Source organism: Zingiber officinale, chromosome 6B (genome assembly GCF_018446385.1).
Source record: "Zingiber officinale cultivar Zhangliang chromosome 6B, Zo_v1.1, whole genome shotgun sequence".
Lineage (NCBI taxonomy): Eukaryota > Viridiplantae > Streptophyta > Magnoliopsida > Zingiberales > Zingiberaceae > Zingiber > Zingiber officinale.
Window position 1 is genome coordinate 11539275 of NC_055996.1, and position 21995 is coordinate 11561269.

General features: G+C 38.0%; 3 protein-coding genes and 3 non-coding genes across 6 annotated transcripts; 5 read left to right on the plus strand and 1 right to left on the minus strand.

The window, feature by feature from the left end:
- The first annotated feature begins 5052 nt into the window (after nucleotides 1-5052).
- Nucleotides 5053-7877, plus strand: LOC121991974 (60S ribosomal protein L18-2-like). The gene is made up of 5 exons (XM_042546064.1): nucleotides 5053-5179; nucleotides 5258-5347; nucleotides 5434-5562; nucleotides 5659-5841; nucleotides 7520-7877. The coding sequence occupies exons 1-5, from the start codon at nucleotides 5177-5179 to the stop codon at nucleotides 7676-7678; spliced, it is 564 nt and encodes a 187-aa protein (XP_042401998.1). The 5' UTR covers nucleotides 5053-5176; the 3' UTR covers nucleotides 7679-7877.
- Nucleotides 6389-6469, plus strand: LOC121993472. Its single transcript, XR_006115313.1, has one exon. It is a non-coding gene; the product is annotated as a small nucleolar RNA snoR53Y (small nucleolar RNA).
- Nucleotides 6730-6811, plus strand: LOC121993471. Its single transcript, XR_006115312.1, has one exon. It is a non-coding gene; the product is annotated as a small nucleolar RNA snoR53Y (small nucleolar RNA).
- On the plus strand, nucleotides 7075-7156 carry LOC121993470. The gene has a single exon (XR_006115311.1). It is a non-coding gene; the product is annotated as a small nucleolar RNA snoR53Y (small nucleolar RNA).
- A 36-nt stretch (nucleotides 7878-7913) lies between the features above and the next one.
- On the minus strand, nucleotides 7914-9154 carry LOC121991976 (epoxide hydrolase A-like). Its single transcript, XM_042546065.1, has 4 exons — nucleotides 8849-9154; nucleotides 8578-8760; nucleotides 8264-8496; nucleotides 7914-8195 (listed from the first exon to the last, which is right to left on the minus strand). Exons 1-4 carry the CDS (start codon nucleotides 9143-9145, stop codon nucleotides 7946-7948), a joined length of 963 nt encoding a protein of 320 aa, XP_042401999.1. The 5' UTR covers nucleotides 9146-9154; the 3' UTR covers nucleotides 7914-7945.
- Nucleotides 9155-17082: 7928 nt separating this feature from the next.
- LOC121991977 (importin subunit alpha-1b-like) lies at nucleotides 17083-21447 on the plus strand. The gene is made up of 11 exons (XM_042546067.1): nucleotides 17083-17511; nucleotides 17687-17783; nucleotides 17884-17975; nucleotides 18077-18208; nucleotides 18304-18489; nucleotides 18582-18745; nucleotides 18821-18899; nucleotides 19808-19936; nucleotides 20471-20598; nucleotides 20698-21079; nucleotides 21151-21447. The coding sequence occupies exons 1-10, from the start codon at nucleotides 17302-17304 to the stop codon at nucleotides 21071-21073; spliced, it is 1593 nt and encodes a 530-aa protein (XP_042402001.1). The 5' UTR covers nucleotides 17083-17301; the 3' UTR covers nucleotides 21074-21079; nucleotides 21151-21447.
- Nucleotides 21448-21995: the final 548 nt, after the last annotated feature.

Consider the following 21995-nt stretch of genomic DNA (forward strand, 5'->3'; position numbering starts at 1 on the left):
ATTCAATTCTAGAACTGAATTAAGTGAGAAGAATAGCTTCATAGCTGAAAAATAGAAATAAGGAATCTGTTGGAAGCTGAAGTTCAAGGAGGTGCAGAAGTGCAAAGGAAATCTGTACATTTTGAGCAGAAGAGTTTGACAGCTATGCAGAACATGGAAGTGCAGAAATAAGGAAGATGGAAATTGATTTGTATCAATTAAGTATCAAGCTTCTTATTCAGCTACTATATCAGTAAAAGACTTAAGCAAAGTCTTTATTATGCCATTGATGAGTAGCATTCCTCTTTATTCAAGCTGTCCACAGAAACCCTTAAATCTGAATGCAATAAATCAGATTCTGATTTTAAGTTGTAAAGGCAGAAATGAAGGCAGAAGTGATGGTTTCAGTTTATGAGGTGATACTTCATTCAAAGATTATAATCTAAGCTTTGGAAGGAAATAAATGAAGACAAAAGGGGATGTTTGCTGCAAGGACAGAAATGAGTAGAGAGCAGGAATTCAGAGGGCAGATTATGCAGGATGAAGTTAACAATTCTGTGTCAATTTGGGAAGAGGATTGAGATGAGTTGGAGCTGTCGAAACCTGTAAAGCTTTCGAGCATGCATTGATAGGGATTTTAAGAAGCAAGACGAAGAAGTATTGAGATTTTTGGTGGGTAAACAAGGCAAAGTTGATACTGAATTTTGTTGCTGAATTTATAAGTTGTAGCTGCTGATTTCATTTCTTGGTCCAGATTTTTGAAAATGCTGAAATTGATTTGGCGCTTGATTTAAGGGGCTGGATTAGTAGAATCTTGGGAAGAGATGACAAGTTCATTCAAGGTTAAAACATGCTGGACAGAATGCTGACAGTATTCAAATGCTGGAATTCTGAAATTGCAGTACCAATCTGAAAACTTGCAGCAGTGAAAGGAAACTGAATCTGATTTCTGATTTTTGAAGTTGCTGGAAGAAGTGTGTACTACCTAATTCTGAAACTGAACTACAGATTTCATAATTTGTGTTGGATCTGGTGTTAGAAATATTGAACCGGATGCAAAGCTTTGGGTTGAAACTTCACTACCTAACCATGGATTAAGTATCTATTGCAAGATTGTATCAAGGTTTTGGAAGGAGAAACAGAATTAACAGAAATAATTCAGAAGGTGGACTTGATTGTCTACTATAATGTTATGTAGAAGTGAATCATGGATACTGAAACAGAGGGAAAGATGAAACAATTCTGCAGATTATCAAGTTTTTGGGTACTTGATATGTTCTATTTGTTAGATTGTATACTAAAAGCCTAGCTTTTGGTATAAACATTTATCTAGAAATAAGAATCACATTGGTCAAATATCTACATTTATGATAAATGTAGTTGTTCAATTAATTTATATTGTAGATAACATGATGTGTGGTGTCACACACAGAAGATCATGTTATCAGTTCTTTATAAATTATAAACAGTTGCTCACGATTAAGATGGAAAGGAACAAACCATTGGAATAGTCGTAGTGTAATTAGGTATTAGTTTAGCTTTGGGCAGTCATCTTTGATGTGCCCCTCTTCGTTGTAGTTGTAGCAACGAACCGTCCTCTTTTTTCGATGATGTCTCTGCGATTTAAATTTATTAGTACTGAAAAACTTATTGAAGCGTCTTACCAGTAGTGCCGCTTCGGATTCGTCGACTGAGGCTTCGGAGTCAGAACCGTTTACTTTTGCCTTTAGGGCAATGTTCTGACTGACTTTTTCTACTCCAGTGGGCTCTACAACTCGAGATTCGTGAAGTTCAAAAGTCGAAAACAATTGTTCTAAACTACTTACCTCAAAGTCCTTAGAGATGTAGTAAGCATCTACTAAGGACGCCCATTCTGAAGTCCTCGGGAAGGCATTGAGCGCGTATCGGATGGAATCCCGGTTGGTTACTTCTTCTCCAAGGTTTGTTAGTTGCGTTATCAGCTCCTTGATTCTCGCTTGGAGTTGCGCTACCTTCTCGCCGTTGTTCATCCGAAGGTTTGTTAGTTGTGTCCGGAGGATGTCGCGTCGCGCCAGCTTCGCTTCAGAGGTACTTTCGTGAAGCTCCAGAAATTTCTCCCAGAGATCTTTCGCTGAATCGTAGCTTCTGATCAAATTTACCTCCTGTGGTGGCAGTACACTGAGTAGATGGAACTCAGCCTTTCCATTGGCAACGAAATCGGCTTGCTCCTTCTTGCTCCATGTGTTTTCTTCTTTATCTTTTGGCGCTGCAAAACCATATTTCATTGTAATAAGAATATCGAAATCCATTTTAAAAAATACCTCCATTTTGCGCTTCCATGTGGCGAAGTCTCCGTCGAACTTCGGGGGATGAATGTTAGCTCCGGCCATTGTCTTGATCGTAGTGCTTCAGTTGGCGGTTAGTCCTTCTGAGGCGATCAGACTCTAATACCAATTGTAGGTGCAGCGGAGGCCGGCAAGAGGGGGGTGAATTGCTGTAAACAAAAATAAAATATACCCTCCTCGGATTTCAACTCAATAAATATCAACTATACAAATAAAATAGGAAAGTAAAGTAAAATAGGAATTTAACCTGGTTACAACCAGGGAGGTTGTTAATCCAGGGCGATGAAAAGCTCCACTAGCAGAATCTTCTTTACTGTAGGCGGAGAAACCTTTTTACACTTAGAACGCTCACTTAGTTGCTATGAATTGATTACAAGTTGGATGCTTGAGTTGTTGATTATTTCCTAGCTCCAGGAGCCTTTATATATGTCCTGGAAATCCTATCCCGAGGGTCCAAGGCGCCTTCAACAAGGTTTAAGGCGCCTCCAGCTCGGTCAGCGGATAAAATTTTATCCGCTGCGCAAACGGTCTATTTGACCAGGCTTAAGGCGCCTTGAGCTGTTTATCCAGCACAGCTCCTTTTTCCAGCTCTTTTGCATTGGCTTCCGATGCTCCGATCTTTTGGGTGATTGCGGCCAACCGGGATAGGGCTCACCCGAACCCAATTCCCAGCCTTCTCCTCGAGCAGTCTTCCGTCCCGGCTTAATGTCCCTCGAACGCCGCGCACGCTCTTCACGCCCACCGGAATACTCTTTCGCAACTCTCTAGTCCTTCAGACGCACCGATCCCGTCGGCTCCCTTCTCGTGCCGTCCTTCTCGCTAGCTGCGTCTTCCGCTCGACTTCCTGTGCTCCTAAGCTCCTGCACACTGAGACACAGGGGTCAAACACACAGCAGGACCTAACCAACTCGGTTGATCACATCAAAACTACCACGGGGTCTAACATGGTATTAGTCTAGACATGTACTATTAGATTCTTACTACCTACTTTGATATCAAATATAAGATCAAGAGTGATACTCGTTTGGCCCCCATAGGCTAACACATTTGGTACTTGTATATAGTATTGTTGAAATAGATCATAAGGTTGATTCTCATCATGTGCGAAATATATTTCGAGTCACCTAATTCCATGTAAGGACCATTGTGAAATATATTTCGAGTCACCTGATTCCATGCAAGGACCATTGTACTGGATAAAATTCCTTGTGATTTACTTCTCTTTTAGACCGACTTCATGCAAATGACCACTGTACTAGGTAAAACCCTCTATGATTTACCTCTATTGTAGATCACATGAGATAATCTTGGAGGAACTCTCAAGATGAGACTTATTACATTTGTTACAAAAGTGGTATCCAAATGGTAGAGTTATATCAACGAACAAGGGTTTATGCTGTTACTGTTAAAAATAATCTTATCACGTTTTGCATCAAAAGAGTGGTACTAGAAGAGGATGAATACTAATTTTTATTTTTTTTATTTTTTAAAGATTAGAATAATAAACTCAACTAAAAATATAAATAATAAACACAAATAAAAAAATTTAACATGTTTTATAACCTCTAGGGTTGTTACTTCACAATCTCGTGATCCACTATAAACCACTAGAGTTGTTACTCCACGACCTCGTGATCCATTGGGTGGATCGATGTCCGAAAATTTCAATATATTTTCTTCATTATTAGAATCTTATTAACATGGAGAAATATCATACAAATGTATTTAATACAAGCATATGAAAAGTAAAAGTAAATTATATGAATTAAATATAATAAATAATTAAGTTTAATTAAAGGAAAAAATGATAAATCAAATTAATCTTATTGCCACTAACCATTAAAGTAAATTAGGAAGTACTCATGGACAATTTAAAAGTTTAACATCTTTTAATTATGCGTCTCATTTAGAGGAATATTTTTTATAAATACACCATAACTAATGATCGAATTATAAATATATGAATAATAACTTATATATTCTATCGTTGCACCATAGTTCAGGAGTATCTTCAAGTAAAGCCCTTTAAACATATGCAATTATTACTTCAACGATGTGATTATCTATTAGAGTAAGATTGCCGCCTTTATTTTTAACTGTTGGTATATTTTATTGGCCATGGAAAAATTTAATTATAAAAAAAAATTATAATTCAAACTCTTCCCATAAAATTTTAATTATTTTACATTAACACAAATTGAATAATCCAACATCAAAAAGAGATTGAGATTAAAAGTATTATGATCTTTTAAATATTAGATCTACCTTCTAAACCCTAAATCTTTAAATGTACATAAGTTACATTAACATTCTTTTTATATCGTCTCCATAATTATAGAGGGAGGTATATGTAAATATATAAGTGCCAGACACATGGTTAATAAATTTTAGATCATCAATTCTTGAAAATTAATATTTAATCATAACGTTAAAAATATTATGTACCCAATGTATGTACTACACCCCCTAAAGGTAACCTCAAACCTTAAAGTTGTATATCGGGTGCAACTGAAAAAAATAAAATTTAATGAATATGCTTGTTTTGTTTCCTTAATCGAGAAATTTGGTCCATAAAAAATATTATATGATTTAATATAGAAACAGATATATTACAAAATATAAATAACAAGATTGCACATCAGAGTCGATAGATTTGGATTCCCGAATCTTGACGGATCACATCACCATCCATCATAGTCGCATCTTACCTGAAACAAAAATGACTGGGTCCCTAATCATATATCGTTGGATGAGCTGGTAGGCTACGGGTGTTAAATTTCGCGTGCGGCTTTTTTGCAAACCCTAATTAAGTTATCTATATAAACCATGCTGTACACGACTTTTCCCGCAGGCGGAGAGGACGGCAGAACGCCATGGTGAGTTGAAACCCTTCCCCTCCTCATTCCACTTCCCCATCGTTTCTAACCTTCAATCTTGTTTCTTTGGTGATTTAGGGTATCGATCTCGTCGCCGGTGGTCGGAGCAAGAAGACTCGTCGTACGGCCCCTAAATCCGACGATGTCTATCTGAAACTCCTAGTTAGGGTACGGTTTACTTTCATATATATATTTTGGCGGACTCATTTGGTGGTCGAAGGAAATTGATCTCTTGTTGTTGTTGGGATCATCAGCTCTACAGGTTTCTGGTGCGTAGGACGGGAAGTAAGTTCAACGCCGTGATCCTGAAGCGGCTCTTCATGAGCAAGACCAATCGGCCACCTCTCTCCCTCAGGAGGCTCATCAAGTTCATGGAAGGAAATGTATAAACTTCTCCATGGCTATTGTTTTTTGAAGCTTTTGTTGGTTCATTTCTTCATCTTGCGTCTGATCTGCGTTAATCTCTGGGTTTGGATTAGGAAAACAAAATAGCTGTGATTGCCGGGACAGTGACGGATGATAAGAGGGTGTATGATGTGCCTGCTATCAAGGTGACGGCTCTTAGGTTCACGGAGACAGCTAGGGCGAGGATTTTGAAGGCTGGCGGAGAGTGCCTCACTTTTGACCAGCTTGCTCTCCGAGCTCCTCTTGGACAGAACACTGTATGCCTCCAACTATTATATTGTTCAAATTATCATTTTCTTCATATAGTTCTTATTTGTTCAAATCCATCTTGCCAAAATTATGTTCTTTCTCGTGTTAATTGTAAAAAACCCCACGTATTTCATTATTGAGTTTTGTACGCTGCTTAAATTACTGCATCTCGGAGCAGATTAGAAACTAAACGTCTGTTTTCCTATAGTGATTTTTCTAAGCTTCTACTTATATATTATTTTATTTATTTCTTAACTTTGTTTCCATATACCTTTTGCCATAAGGTATGTGATTTGTTGGTTGAAGATGTTTTTGGTTTTTAAAGACTATTTTTTGTGTAGTGCACTTTTGTTTAATTGACCTTTTCTAATCTTTTAGTTATTTTCAACATCGTGTTGCAATGATGATATTGTTATTAACCCAGCTCATTATGAGATCTTCCGATTTTTGGAACATCAAAGAAATGTTTCATGACAATATCTGACTATATTACGAGATATCCACTTTTTTTATTAACCAAGCTGATAAAAGCTTATTCTCTTTCTTATTCTTCTGTTTCCCGATGATGTTTGTCATTTTAGCCATGCTAATGCTGAAATACTTTGACGAACCTTCAATGTCTGTCTTGAGGGAAGTTTTCTTTATTTTTTGAGCCAATCTAGTTCCAGTTTGCATTCTTTCCACCATTGTAGTATTTCCATGTAGCAGTGGATATCTACTCGTGGAGAGTAAACATGCAATGATGATATTGTTATTAACCCAGCTCATTATGAGATCTTCCTATTTTTGGAACATCAAAGAAAATTTTCATCACAATATCTGACTATATTACAAGATCTTCTAGTTTTTGTTATTAACCAAGCTGATAAAAGCTTATTCTATTTCTTATTCTCCTGGTTCCCGATGATGTTTTTTGTTTTTTACCATGCTAATGCTGAAATTCTTTGGTGAACCTTTAATGTGTATCCTGAGGGAACGTTTCTTTCTTTCAAATTTTCAAATTTATCTATTTTGATATCATTCTTTCCACCATTATAGTATTTCCGTGTATCAGTGGATATCTACTTATGGAGAATAAACAGGGAATGATGATATTGTTATTAACCCAGCTCATTATGAGATCTTCCTTTTATGGAACATGAAAAAAATGTTTCATGACAATATCTGACTATATTACGAGATTTTCCAGTTTTTGTTATTAACCAAGCTGATAAAAGCTTATTCTATTTCTTATTCTTCTGGTTCCCGATGATGTTTGTCATTTTTTACCATGCTAATGCTGAAATATTTTGACGAACCTTCACTGTGTATCCTGAGGGAACTTCTCTTTATTTTTTCAAATTTTCTAACTTATCTATTTTGATATCATTCATTTCACCATTATAGTATTTCCATGTATCAGTGGATATCTACTCGGGGAGAATAAACAGGCAATGATGATATTGTTATTAACCCAGCTCATTATGAGATCTTCCAATTGTTGGAACATCAAAGGATATGTTTCACCACAATATCTGAGCAAAATTAAGTTTGTCTTTTCTAGTCCTTCCATTTTGCATTTCCTGTGTTCTGCATTGCTTATTCAAGACTGACAGTATTGAATGATCTTACGGAAACTCCACACCACATTCACTCCTGTTTTAAACTATTTATTTGTTGTGATAAAAGTTTGTTCTGAATGTGTAGATTCTCCTGAGGGGTCCCAAGAACGCGAGGGAAGCTGTTAAGCACTTTGGCAAAGCTCCTGGTGTGCCGCACAGCCACACGAAGCCTTATGTCCGGGCTAAGGGGAGGAAATTTGAGAAAGCAAGGGGAAGAAGAAACAGCAGAGGATTCAGGGTTTGAGTTAGTTAATTCGGTACTACTATTACAATTTGATCTACCAACAACCAGCGATCTACCATCTTGTTCTTTCTTTTATGTTCTATTTTGCATGATCTGAGATTGTTAATTTCCTCCGAATTTCCCTGGGCCTTTTGAGTTATTTAGTGAAACCTTCAAACTTAAATATTTGTATTTGGTTAAAATGCATCTTTCTTCTTAAGTTTCCATGCTTTTCTTATTTATTCATCTTTGTCGATGAATTTATTCTTATTATTTTTATTTCCAAACCTAAAAGAACTGGCTGATGAATTCAAATATATGATCAGTGATCTCATCAGGCTTTTCCTGGTTGATAAAATGCCCCACTCCCTCCATCACAACCACCTCCTCCAGCTTTGGCACATCTCCTTTAAACCCCCCTTTGTGAATGTAATCCTGAATACCCTTGTAGTGGTATGCCAAATCTTGATCTCCCACAATGAACTTCACAGGCACTTGGATCTTCATTCCACTCCATGTAGCCCCCAGCTCCCAGTTCCTGCATCAAATTGTTCTGAAATTGATAACCTCAACTTCCTTTTGTAGTTGTGATATTGATATGCTTACAAGTCCAAGCATCTGTAGTAGTTGAGTGGCCCTGTGAATCCGGATTTCTCGAACTTGCTCACAAGGTAGCTGAAATCGTCCTCGGTTAGCCAGGTCGGCAGTGTCATCTCTTTCATGTTAGGGAGATCTTCCTCGCTCATGACTGGTGTCTTTGGATCGCGATGGGAATACAACGATCGCAGAACGTTGTCTGTACCGATGCGATCGAACTCTGCCTCCATCTTCCCTGGCTCCTACATGATCACCAAACTCTAATGCACCTAAAGCAAAGCATTGAAGGCGGGCGAGTGAGTTCAAATTAAGGTTCTAATTACTTGGAACTTGCAAACGTAGTAATCGTCTCCATATATCGATCTGAAGTGAGCCACAGGCTTCACGGATGGGTTGCGAGGCATGAAGGGCATGCTTAGGATCACCATCGCCTTCACTCTGTCAGGCCTCGCCAGACTCGTCTGCCAAGCCACCATCGCACCCCACCCGTTGCCCACCAGCAATGCCTGGATTTACGATGCAAAGTTATATGCAAACGCTCTGCTCTTAGTTTTGGAAGAGTCGAGGAAGATGATCGAAGAAGAAATTGCGTGCCTGGGGGATGGAGAGCGCGTCGAGGAGCGCGATGAGGTCTCCGACGATGTGGAAGAGTGAGTAGGAAGCGACGGAGGGAGGGGCGGAGGTGTCGCCGTAGCCACGGAGGTCGGGGGCCACGGCGCGGCACCCGCGACCGGCGAGGTTGAGGATTTGGTGGCGCCACGAATACCAAAGCTCGGCAAAGCCGTGGAGGAGCACCACCACCGGCGCTCCCGTCTCCCCCTTCTCCGCGATGTGCATGGTGATGCCGTTCGCTTGCACCATCCGATGGACAATGCCGTCGGCTTCCATCATTTTCTTCTTCTTCTTCTTTTTCCATCTTGCATAAGTTTTATAGTCCAGTGATGATTCCATGGTGTGGTATGGAAAGATGCGTTCAGAAAGGTGACAAAGCTAATAAACTACTTTGCTATCTTAATGATATCACAAAGGTTCCTTGGTAAAGACATACAAGAAGGTTTTGTTGAGAGTTTATTTCTAACTTTGATTCTTTGGTCATTTTCTTTCATCAAGTAAAAAATAGATTTTTCTTGGATTATGATGAATTTTTTTCTACTCTAAAAGGGAAGAAAATCCCATATTTCCCTAAGAATTTACTCTTCTTTCACACAGCAATAGACTCTTGTCAATTATTCCCCATGTCCTCTTCTCACAAGTATTTAAGAGAATCATCCCACTGATACGATACAATGAGTTGACACCTTATTCTTGGACATATCTTATTCCATCTCTTTCCTTTCAATTTCTTAACTATCATAACAAAATTGCCATGCATTTTTTCAACAATTTGACCAGCACCCACCCAATCACCGCAACCTGCTCCTATTGGATTGTGCTACACTTGGTAAATCTAGACTTGGATTTTTTGCTGTTTTCCCTCTTTTCATTCATTAAAATTTGGTTGGTGTGGTTACTGTTTTTTTTTTTTAAATTTCAAATTTGGTTGGTTATTGATCCGGTCTGGAATTGAAGATGATGAACTGGGACATGCCTCTATTATTGACTCGATGAAGATTTTACGTTATCTTGTAACATATAGAGTGTTAGTATCGGGACAGGGAAAGAGTTCTCGGCGTTGACCCTCCAACTCTCAAGTCAATGCTCGATTTTAGAGAAGAAAGTGATTAACTGTAACGAATATCATGTGCAAGTAAAAAGTATCACATATTTCCGTCGGTAGATGGAGACCTCTTTATAGTGTGACTATTGTGTTATGCACACATCTCAAAGTATTAACGTTTTTCCTAAAATTTTTCTAAGAAAGGACAGACTATAAAGTGGCTCTGACACCTTTCCTTAAATGAGTACGCAAATCGCTTTGAGTTGACAGGCTAAAAGCTTTTAAAGGGTGATTTATCGATGGAATATTCTTTATCATTTCCGACACAAATTTTCAAAAGATTATGATATGGCATGTAGGTGGGATTCATTTAGGCGGATTGGTTGCCAGTCGGCCAGCATGTCGCCAACTCGGTCGCACAGAGTGAAGCTATTGACTTATTTTTAGTCGGCTTTTGTGTTGTCGTAGAGACACACAATGTTCGATTGGACCTAAGGTCCGATTGACAAGGATAGTGAGTCAGATAACTTAGTATTTGACTCTTAACCTCAACTACAAATTGTAAAGGACAGTTGTTCGAACAATTTGATCGGTCTTCCACGTCCGACTGACTCTGAAGGGCAACCTTGCCTGGTCCGTCGTCTTGTTGTCCATCTAATCATGTAACTTTGACTGTTTGATTTTGACCATCATGTCTGTTCATCTTTACTACTTTAACCCACTTTTTGGGTCTATTTTTATCACACTATCAGTTATAAACCAGGCAGAGATGCATGGCTTCCTTGCATTTGTGCTTCTGCATCCCCGATAATTGCTCTACTCTCTCCTTCTCTTCCTTCTCAGGGCTTCTGCAGCAGCTGGAACAGTGGAACCTGGTTTAAGGGGGCAACTGCTGCTGCCGCTGCTGCCCCTTGCCTTGAGGGGGGCTCATGAAGAGGCTAGTAAGTATTCTTTCTTTTCTTGTCCTTTTCTTACTTTGATGCCAACTCCTGTGTGTTGGACGGCTGGCAAGCTTGATGGCCTTCTGCCTTCCATGTGTTTGGTTTATTGTCTCTTCCAAAAGTCCATAGTGGTCATTTGGATCTTGTGTTCCTCACCTTTTGACAGGATTTTCAGTTCATACATTCCTCATGAACAATAGTGTTTATGATCAATGTCTAGATATTTGATAGTCTACTTGTTGAAAATTCCAGGACAAATATGTTCTTGCTTGTTTAAAATTAAAGTGTTGCTGACTGTTATGCTCTCTTGTTGCTCTCATTCATAGGATTTTCTGTACTGCTTCACATGATTAGCTTCTCATGTTCATTCTAGATCTTTTGGTTTTGTAAAGACGAATATGAGGTGGAGACATACAATGTTCGAATTACAGATGCAAATTCCAAAAGGAACTTGATGTGGCGATAAGGAGGTGCCCACCCGGGCATGGATCAGTTGTTACAGTGGATGTCAAAGTCAAGACGGTCAACACTCAGGTATCAGATGACCACACGAATGATAATCGTATTGATCGGTCGGTCGAGCAAGTCCCCGACCGGGAGGAGGAGGTGTCCGGTCCGACCCCACCTTTGACTTGGAGAGGTATGTTAAACAACTCGAGTTTATTGTGGGACGTTGAACGGAAGAGAAGACTATAGATAGAATCCTGGCCGAGTAGCTACCCCGCTCGGCCTGGCAACCAGACTCGGCACGGTTGCAGCAGAGTTCCGTCCAACCGGAAGCGCCACAGTCGCAGCGAAGTTCCAACCGAGCGGACGGGATGCAGGGACAACAAAGTTCTGATCGAGCGACTAATCCGCTCGGCCTAGCGACGGATCCACTATTGTTTCTTGACATCCTTTTGGGAGTTAATGCCACTGACACCAGACATGGTCGACAGGGAGATCGTACGACGGAAGTTTCCACTGTCACATCAGATATGTGCTCGGCTTGTTAAGGTATTGTGTCAGGGACACTTTACAAGTCTTTTTAGGGGAAATTTTGGGAAGTGTGCACGCGCGCTACAGGAACTCTATATAAAGAGGGTCCAAGAATCAGCGGAGGTATGCGATATACACTGTTTGCGCTACAGTTCTTTCTTGTTGTTCTGCCTTCTACATCATCATCGGTGACTGATTTGAGTGTCGAAGGGTCAATGCCGAGACCCCTTCCCTGGCCCGGCACTGACGTCATCTGTTTTACAGGGTGTAGCGGAGTGTACGTGCAGTCAACGGGAGCGCCATATCCTCAACTTTTCATCTCATCGACTTTCAGACAAGATGAGAACCTATGCTAATAATTTGATCACCCTTTTTGTTTGTTGATTGCTGCATCTTAGGCCATTGTGATACTAGTTCTATCTATTTTCAATGCCAACGAAGCCACCGGAAGTGATGGTGGTGGCTGCTGTAATTGCAAGCACAACATGGCTCCAAGGCGACACAGTGTCACCATAACTGAATTTGGAGCAGTTGGAGATGGGAGAACCTTGAGCACGGTCGCCTTCCAAATGCCGTCTTTTATTTGAGGTAGTTCGCAGACAAAGTAGGTGCTCAGCTCTATGTTCCTAAAGGGAAATGGTTCACTGGAAGTTTCAACCTGACAAGTCACCTCACTCTCTTCCCGGAGAAAGATGTAGTAATCATCGGCAGTCAGGTATCAAACATGATAGACACAGTTTATGCTCTCTTGTAGCTTTTGTATGTATCAAATTCAAGCATGCAAACTTTCCTCGGAACTGTTTTCCATCGAACATTTGATTATTCGAAACATATACAGTTGCTTTTGCCAGTATGTAGGAACCCATACTTTTAGTATCAAATTTAGATTTGTCATTTGATAGTTCAAAGCATTGAAAGTTTACTTGGTTAAATCAATCACTTCTTTCAGGATTCTTCTCAATGGCCTATCGTGGTTCCCTTACCTTCCTATGGTCAAGGGCAAGATCTTCCTGGCCAAAGGCATCGTGGCTTGATAAATGGATATAACTTGACCGATGTAGTGATAACAGGCAAGAAGTTTTGATCTCCTACAGATATATTCTCGAACTAGTGAACTCTACTAATGTTGTCGTATTAAATTTAACTTTCTTAAATTTTCCTGCTTGGAGTATCCATCCAGTTTATTCTAGGTCTGTCGTAAAGTTTTCTAATGACTTTCGTATTCATTTTGAGTACTCTTTAGTGGGATTGAACGAACGATTGCACAGTGCAGCAACGTAGAGATTCTGCACATAACAATTCATGCTTTGGTCGAATCACCCTTCACTAATGGCATAGTTCAAGGTATTTTTACTTGTGATCGATACGAGTGTCTAGTGTCCACTAAGAGTGTCGGTTTAATTTTGGAAATTTTAGTTAAGTTGTTCAGAAACACAACTAAATTTGATATCAAGGTTCTTGTTTAATGCCAGAAACTTGTCTGAATTTTGCTTCAAGTATCTCCTAAAACTCTAAGGTCATGAATCTTTCTCCTTTTTATTTGCTTGTTTCAGATTCTTGCTCAAATCTATGCATGGAAGGCTGCAGCATAGAAGTTGGACATGATGCCATTGATCTTAAAAGCGATCGGGACAACTACAGTATTACTTTTGGTACACCCTACTGACATCCACAAGGAATGCCCATCTGCAAGCACCTCTGAGATCGGCTCTCGCCTTTGGCAGTGAGATGTCCGGTGGAATCTCACTTGTTCTATCAAGGTCTTCCTCTCCAGCTCTATTTGTTTGGGGTGATTTCGACTATTCGAAATAGGGTTCATCCAAACTTATTTTTCGATCTTTTCGAGTAGTTTTCTACTCCGATTTCTCGGAGAACAGATCTCCTAGTCTTTTTTTTATGAACTAGGGAATGAACCACTCATAATTCGGTCGGATCGTGGTCACAATTGATTGCGATCCCTTCCTAGGTTTATCGTCCTCTCTAGGTTATAGTTTGATTCGGAGAGGACGACCTCGGTTCGGAGAGGACGGCTAGAGGCCGCCTGGAGACTACCGGATAGTGGACAAGTGGCTAGGTTGCTGGACGCCAAGCGAGGGGTAGCCTCCGGGCGGCCTTCGGCCGACCCCTCCGAACCATACTATAATTTGAAGGGGATGGTGAACCCAGGAAGAGATCGCAACCAATTGCGGCCACGATCCGCCTGTAATTATGAGTGATCCATCCCCTTATCCACAAAAATGGGGACTAGAAAATCTACTCTCGGCTTCTCGTCCCTTCAAAATGCCGCGCGCTTCCTTTTCGTCTGCTAGTGTATTCCTCCGCAGCGCCTCATCTTCTTAGACGCACCGAGCCCGTAGATTCTCTCCCATGTCATTCTTCTCGCTAGCTGCATCTTTCGCTCGATTTCTTATGCTCCTAAGTTCCTGCACACTTAGACACAAGGATCAAACCACAACATTACCTAACTTGACTTGATTGATTACATCAAAATTATCACAGGGTAATTAAAAATATTTAATGCAAAAAAAATATTTAATGCAAAAAGAATATACCCTCGTCCTAGACTTAATTTCTAATTCTCTCCTTTTGATCATATTAAAAATTAGAGCAATGTTGAAAAATAATTTAGAAATTAATCTATAAGGATAGAAAAATGACGAACGTGAAAATGAATGGTAAAGTTTGAAAATATGAACTTCTACTAGTTATAAAGTAGTTTTGGAAAATATAATTTTAAATTTATTTTTAATTCTTCAAAAATTCATAAAATTTCAGCAGTTAAACTAACATATCTAAAATTGAGATAAAATTTTCATGAAAAAATAAAATTGATTTAAACAATAATAAATAATTTTTTACAAAAGGTTGTTTTCTTTTAAAAACATGCTTAAAAATAGTTCCTAAGTTTAAATAATCGTGAAAAAATTTATCAGAATGTGATAGAGCAAGTGTTTTTATAAAAAATAAATAAATTTTTAACAATTGAATCTTCGAGAATTTTTAATATTAAAAATTAATTTTTGGATAAATAATTTATAAAAAATTTAATAGCGATTAAAAAAATTTTAAAAATATTTTCATTGATAGAAAACATGATATACTTTCACAAAAAAAATAAAATTTGCAAAAATAACATTGAAAAATATTTTTAAATAAAAAATGTAATTTTTGTTAAAAATTTATAAAAATAATTCAAGTCAAAATTTTTTATATTGATAAGTAATGAAACTCTTTTTTTTTAAAAAAAAAAAAATTGATATCAAATTAATTTCTAAGGAAAATCATATGAAAAAAATGTTAGATAATTTTAAGCAAATATTATAAATTCAAATTAAAAATAAAGTATGTATAATGTTTTTTTATTTAAACATGATTTCAAAATTTAATATTGGTTCTATCTACTGGATTAATTAGAAAGTTTTTCAAAATATATTTTGATGATAATTTTTTAATTTGTCCCTTATGATATCTAAAATGTCAATTAAGTCCTTCATAATTTTTAATTTGTTGAATATGTGAACATGCATAATTATAGCCCACAGGTCGAACACGGAAATGAGAAGAACAATGCTCTATTTATAGCCCACTAGTCAAATATGACCGTTTGTTGACGTGGCACGGTCCGGGTGCCCCCAACGTGGCAACTTTTATCGTCTGACTAACGGTTATGCAACGAAGTTGGGATAAAACTTTATCTTAGTCCAGGTGCCTGAACCCGCTCCGGGCGCTCAAACCCTATTAAAACTTGATCCGCCGCAGTCGCCATGGAGTTGAGGCACCCTGTCTGGACTAAACTAGTCTGGACGCCCGGAATAGCTCCGGGCGCTTAGACCAGAGTTAACTTCATGTTGATTTTCTGTTCGGATCTTCCGCTTCGGCCCCGCTCGCTTGGGTGATTTCAGTCATCCGAAATAGGCCTCATTTGAACCCATTTTCAGATCTTCTCGAGCAGTCTTTTGCTCCGGCTTCTCGTCACTCGAAAATGCTGTCCGCTTCCTTCTTGTTCGCCAACGTACTCTTTTGTAGCGCCTTATTTTTCATACGCACCGAACCTGCTAACTCTCTCTTGTGCCATCTTTCTTGTTAGTTGCGTCTTTCACTCGACTTTTTGTGCTCCTAAGTTCCTGCACACTTGGACACAAGTGTCAAACCACAATAGGACCTAATTTGACTTAGTTGATTACATCAAAACTGTCACAGGGTATATGCAATTTAGTATTATTGAGAATCTCATCATTTAATGTGATGAACACTAGGGTGGTTGGTGTATGAAGTTTTGTTAATATGTGTTAAGAAGAGTCTATTGTGTGTAGTTTTATTCTACTTTGTAAGAGATTATTTTTGAGACTCTAAACTTTCGCTAATGCAAGATTTTGAGGAAGGATATATTGTATGTAGTCTTATTTTACTTTATAAGAGATTATTTTTGAAATTTAAATTCGTGACTTACATATGCTACGACTAGTTCTTTAATGCGTCAAATATTCTCCTTTCATGAGAGCGGTTGGAATTAAGATGAACATTCGATTAATTCGATCAATAATTGAACCAAACTAATCAAAAATCCATTTAAACAATTTAATTTTGACTACTCCAATCAAATTAAAAATAAGTTATTCAATTTGTTTTAAAATACAAAAAATATATATACAAAATTAATAATTAATTCCGTCTCTAATAACAAAAATTACAAAACTATTAAATATAAATATTAAATAAATATTATATATTATATATAAATCCTAATAAATAATTTTTTTTTTTTTAATAATTTGGTTATTTCAGTTATCCAAATTTTTTAATTTGAAAATTAAAATCGAATAAAATTAACAGAATTAATCGATATTTTTTAAAATAAAAACTTAAATTTTAAATTTACCAAATCGAATTCCTCAAATAAATCAGTTGGTCGGTTTTTCTATTTAACCGAATAAGTTTAGAAAAGAAAACAATTTTCAATGAAATAGCTTCTATTCCATATTTGTTAATTCGTATTGTCCGTATTGTGATTTTTAAAATTTTTTAATGTGCATAAATTGTGTTTTGTGTAATTTATTTATTTAGTTGATTAAGATAAATATTTTTCTGCATAGTCAAATTTGCTTCACTCGTCAATCGCCACGTCATGTGGTTCACGTTTAGTTAAACTCTACTTCACACTCAGCTGCTCTCATCGGGAGCAACTGTCCTCTCGCTTGACGACCGCTGACGTTCACCCACTTTGTGCGCTAACGGGTCGATAACACTTGGGCGTGTCCCAGTTGGCCCGCGGCGGGTACACCAATGTGTCGGCGGATTTACTCGCAAATTTAGGGTTTCATAGCCTCTGGTCGGCGTCTTTCGTCTCCGCCCCCATTTCGATCTCGTTCCCTCCTCCCTCCGATTGCGCTTGAGTTTCACTGTGGTTTTGGATTTGGCTTCGGCGTCGTTGCGCGATCTCTTAGTTTTTGTTGGCGGTGGAAGTGAGCAGGATGTCGCTGAGGCCGAGCGAGAGGGCGGAGGTTCGCCGTAACAAGTATAAGGTGGCCGTCGACGCCGAAGAGGGGCGTAGACGGAGGGAGGACAACATGGTGGAGATCCGAAAAAACCGCCGGGAAGAGAGCCTGCTGAAGAAGCGACGGGAGGGGATGCTGTCGCAGCCCCTCCCTCAGGCGGTCCACACGTCCGTGGTTGAGAAAAAGGTGCTTCCTTTCGCCATGATCCTTTGATGTTTTGTGATTTGGACTGTTAGATCTGTGCGAAATCCCATTGGCTTCTCTATGGTTTTAATCTGGATCGGCGACATTAATGCTACTAGGAGTGGGGTAGTAGATATCAAACGAGTGATTTACTCTTTGTTTGATCGATGATTTGCAGCTGGAAAGCCTTCCAGCGATGGTGGCGGGCGTATATTCTGATGATAGTTCCATGCAATTAGAAGCAGTTACACAGTTTCGAAAATTACTTTCTATAGGTAATTGTTCATAGATGATATCTATGATTCTCTTGTACACCGTAATTGATTCCTGTAGATGATAAATTAGTCATTCTGAATAACTTCATTTTGTATTCAGAAAGAAGCCCTCCGATTGAGGAGGTGATACAGTCTGGAGTAGTTCCTCGATTCATTGAGTTCCTTATCCGGGAGGATTATCCTCAACTTCAGGTTGTGTTCTTTCCTATCTGTGTAAACTAGTTTTCCTTTATTTACTTTTGCCAGTAGGCTTATATGTACTTTTGTTTTGTTGCTTTGTTTTCTTGTTATAGTTTGAAGCTGCTTGGGCTCTCACCAATATTGCATCTGGAACTTCTGAAAACACTAGGGTTGTCATTGATCATGGTGCAGTTCCAATATTTGTTAAACTGCTCAGTTCCCCAAGTGATGATGTCCGCGAGCAGGTATGTTCTTTTGCACAGTGGAACTTTGTTTTTGATTCTAGTTGATAAGTGCTTTTGCTGTGATTATTTTTCCTAATGCATTGCATGCTATGTAGGCGGTATGGGCCTTGGGAAATGTTGCCGGGGATTCCCCAAAATGCAGAGACCTTGTCCTTGCCAATGGCGCATTGTTTCCACTCCTTCAACAGCTGAATGAGCATGCCAAGCTCTCCATGCTGAGGAATGCTACATGGACTCTTTCTAATTTTTGCAGAGGGAAGCCTCAACCAGACTTTGATCAGGTTTATTTGTAATATTGACTTGTCTGCTGTTCATATTTTCCTAATCCCTGTCATGTTTTTATTAATCCTGCCATGCATTTGTCTGTGGGCAGGTCAAACCTGCTCTTCCTGCCCTTGAGCGTCTAATTCATTCAAATGATGAGGAAGTACTCACAGATGCATGCTGGGCACTCTCTTACTTATCTGATGGGACAAATGACAAAATACAAGCTGTACTTGAGGCTGGTGTCTGCCCTCGGCTTGTAGAACTACTTATGTACGAATGCAGTGATCTTGTTCATTCCATCGCTTTTCTACTTCTAAATGGTTGACCGATTTTATTCAATTGCAGTCATCCTTCACCTTCTGTGCTCATCCCAGCACTTCGCACTGTGGGTAACATTGTGACAGGAGATGATATGCAGACACAGGCATGTTACCTTTTTAGATTTTAAGAAAATTATTTCGGCTTGATTCATTTTTGTGCTTGTTTGTTTGACTTGTCTGTCAATTCTGAATTCTCTTGCGTTAATGTGATACTTTGTCTTTGTCAATTCAACAATTATTAGAGACTGGTAAATTGGTTATGTCAAATTGTTAACATTTAGCAGCAAAATGTAAACATTTGATAGAGGCCCCATTTCTCTAATCATGTGTATGTGCCAATGTCATTCTTACATTTTAGAAATTAACATTAGATGCCTTTGGAGTTGCAATATAAGACTTTGTTGGGTGTACAACACTATTGATGCTTTGTTTGGATTCAGTTTTTTTATTTTTTATAAAGGGCAGTCAGTTGTATCGATTGGAAGATGCCAGTTGTCTCATTTAGAAAGGACTTTGGTAACTGATGCTAAGATCGTTGCTTTGAACTCCAACTTAGTCATGTGGTTGGGATTTACTCCTTTGAATTTGTAATATATAATGTGGAGAAAAGTTTATTGTGATTATTAATTAAAATAAATAATCATATGCATAATGATGTTGCCTTCAGTTGCTTGAAAAGAAATATGCAACTGTTTCTTCTGCTACATGTTGACACATGCTAGATGCTTGATTATATATCCCAGATATGGTGTCATTTTATTTTTTTACATTTATATGATTATACTCAAGTTTACTTTGGATTGTTTCGTATAACATAATTTTAGCACCAAAGTAATATTTAAATGAATGAACATTCATGTGTTCAGCATGAAATAAATACATGATTAACTCAATTATGTTAATAGAATTTTCAGTCATACAGTATATTTTAAAGATAATTTGCTTCAACTTTTGGGTGTGTTATCTTAATTTTAACTCTCTTTTTTTGTTTTATATTCTTCTGCTTATCCAGTTTGTCATCAATAACCAAGCACTTCCATGCCTCCTCAACCTCTTGACTCACAATCACAAGAAAAGCATCAAGAAGGAAGCTTGCTGGGCAATATCAAACATCACAGCAGGAAACAAGGAACAAATACAGGTGAATTTTAGAAGAATAAATAAGATTTGCTGTATTAAAGCAATAATGCATCTTCTTCGATGCTTTCATTTGAAGAATAACCATTTATCCATATGCATCATTTGTTTTTAAAAATATGCTATTTGTATTCATGACATTACATGCCAAAATTGTGAGTTCAACCTATGCAGTTAATATTAGCAAAATTAGTTTCTCATACGAAACATATACTAATGCATGTTAACTAACGACTTGTCTAATTAAAGAAAAATTCTTCATGATTACAATTACTGTGTTAATTCTTGGCTACATCAACTGTTTGTATTTTGAAGATCCTTAAAGATTTTAGGCTATCCCTGTATGTGTTCCTAGAAAACATAACGACTAAATATATTTCATGTATTTGAACTTGCAGGCAATAAGACATTTAAGTTTATAGTAGTGTATAATCGACTGGGCATTCTTTCCAAAGTTATCCAACTGTAACCTTATTTAGAAAGTTTTACCATTTGTTTCTATTGCAAATCATAATATTTGCTACTGACTTGATTGCAGGCGGTTATAGCTGCTGGTATCATCAGTCCGCTAGTGAATCTAATGCAAACTGCAGAGTTTGATATCAAGAAAGAGGCAGCATGGGCCATCTCAAATGCTACCTCTGGCGGTACACACGATCAGATAAAGTATGCTATCGAGATTTTGTGATTGGATGTCAAACTTTAAATGAATTGTTATTCATGTTTCATTCCCTAGACCAACCATGTGTTGATGCATTCAATTAGGTTCTTAGTTAGTCAGGGCTGCATCAGGCCCTTGTGCGATCTACTTATCTGCCCAGATCCAAGAATCGTCACTGTCTGCTTGGAAGGGCTGGAGAATATCTTGAAGGTTGGGGAAGCGGAGAAGAACTTAGGTGCCACTGGCAGTGTCAATCTGTACGCTCAGATGATCGATGAAGCTGAGGGCTTGGAGAAGATTGAGAATCTTCAGAGCCATGATAATACTGAAATCTACGAGAAATCTGTGAAAATTCTCGAGACGTACTGGTTGGAGGAGGAAGACGATGCGATGCCGGTAGCCGACGCAGCTCAGACTGGATTCCACTTCGGGAACAACGACCAGAATGCGGCTCCTCCTGGCGGGTTCAACTTCAGCTAAACACTGGTAGGATCAATGCTTTTAATGCTTGAGAACAATAACCATGACTGGAAAGAACTACATATCCTACATTGCAGGCGCCACGATCTAAAGATGTTTCCAGTCGATGTCATGTGTTCAGGTCAGTTTGGGTCAGTCCAGCCAAGCCATAGAAGGTATGCTGGTGCAGGTGATTGCTACAAGTAGAAGATGCCCATTTTTATTTTTATTTTTAAATTTGCCTCGTGTAGAGCATGAGCTTTGCCTACTTTGTGTTGAATTAGTTATTGATAGGGTCTCCGTTGAAAGGCATGTCTTAATATTTGCGGTCTATTTCAGTTGAGTTTTGTCATACAACTCTTTAACTACAAGTGGGATCTGTTTTATATCCTTGAGTTCTAGAGTGCCATGCCATGATTCACTTATGCTCCTCAGTGGTGGTGGTCGGTCTGTTGATCTGGTCGTCCATCTCTAACATTAGTTGTAGAGATTAGTTGGGTAGATACATGGATTAATAAAAATAAATTAAAATATTTTATGTATATAATTTATAGGTTTTTTGATTTATTTTGATAGTTATAAGTATTATTTTTTGATTTATTTTGATAGTTAGTGGAAAAATTTTATGAGATGAATCTATTATCTCAGGATTAGTTGGGTTTATTATATATATATATATAAAATTTAAAAGTATAAAAGTAAAAGAATACGTTTTATTTTTATATATGCAAAAGAATGCCTCATATTAAAAGAATATTTACCTGTTTGTCATCTCTCCTAAATTGTCAAAATAAATAAATAAATAAATAAATAATAAAATAGCAATAAGAATTTAAATTTAAATTGGTAAAAAGTATGGACAAAATTGCACTGGTACTCGTGAAGTTAAAAATAAAAAAAATAATAATGTGTTTTTTAGGAAATCAAAAAGATTAAATCAATT

Coding starts and splice junctions, on each gene's coding strand:
- LOC121991974 (XM_042546064.1), top strand. Junction 5,348..5,433: donor ATCTGAAACTCCTAGTTAGG/GTACGGTTTACT, acceptor TGGGATCATCAG/CTCTACAGGTTTCTGGTGCG. Junction 5,842..7,519: donor CTCCTCTTGGACAGAACACT/GTATGCCTCCAA, acceptor CTGAATGTGTAG/ATTCTCCTGAGGGGTCCCAA.
- LOC121991976 (XM_042546065.1), bottom strand. CDS start 9,145: ATGATGGAAGCCGACGGCATTGTCCATCGGATGGTGCAAGCGAACGGC. Junction 8,761..8,848: donor ACGCGCTCTCCATCCCCCAG/GCACGCAATTTC, acceptor TCGTAAATCCAG/GCATTGCTGGTGGGCAACGG. Junction 8,497..8,577: donor ACTACGTTTGCAAGTTCCAA/GTAATTAGAACC, acceptor GTGATCATGTAG/GAGCCAGGGAAGATGGAGGC.
- LOC121991977 (XM_042546067.1), top strand. CDS start 17,302: ATGTCGCTGAGGCCGAGCGAGAGGGCGGAGGTTCGCCGTAACAAGTAT. Junction 17,784..17,883: donor TCGAAAATTACTTTCTATAG/GTAATTGTTCAT, acceptor TTTTGTATTCAG/AAAGAAGCCCTCCGATTGAG. Junction 19,937..20,470: donor GAAACAAGGAACAAATACAG/GTGAATTTTAGA, acceptor ACTTGATTGCAG/GCGGTTATAGCTGCTGGTAT.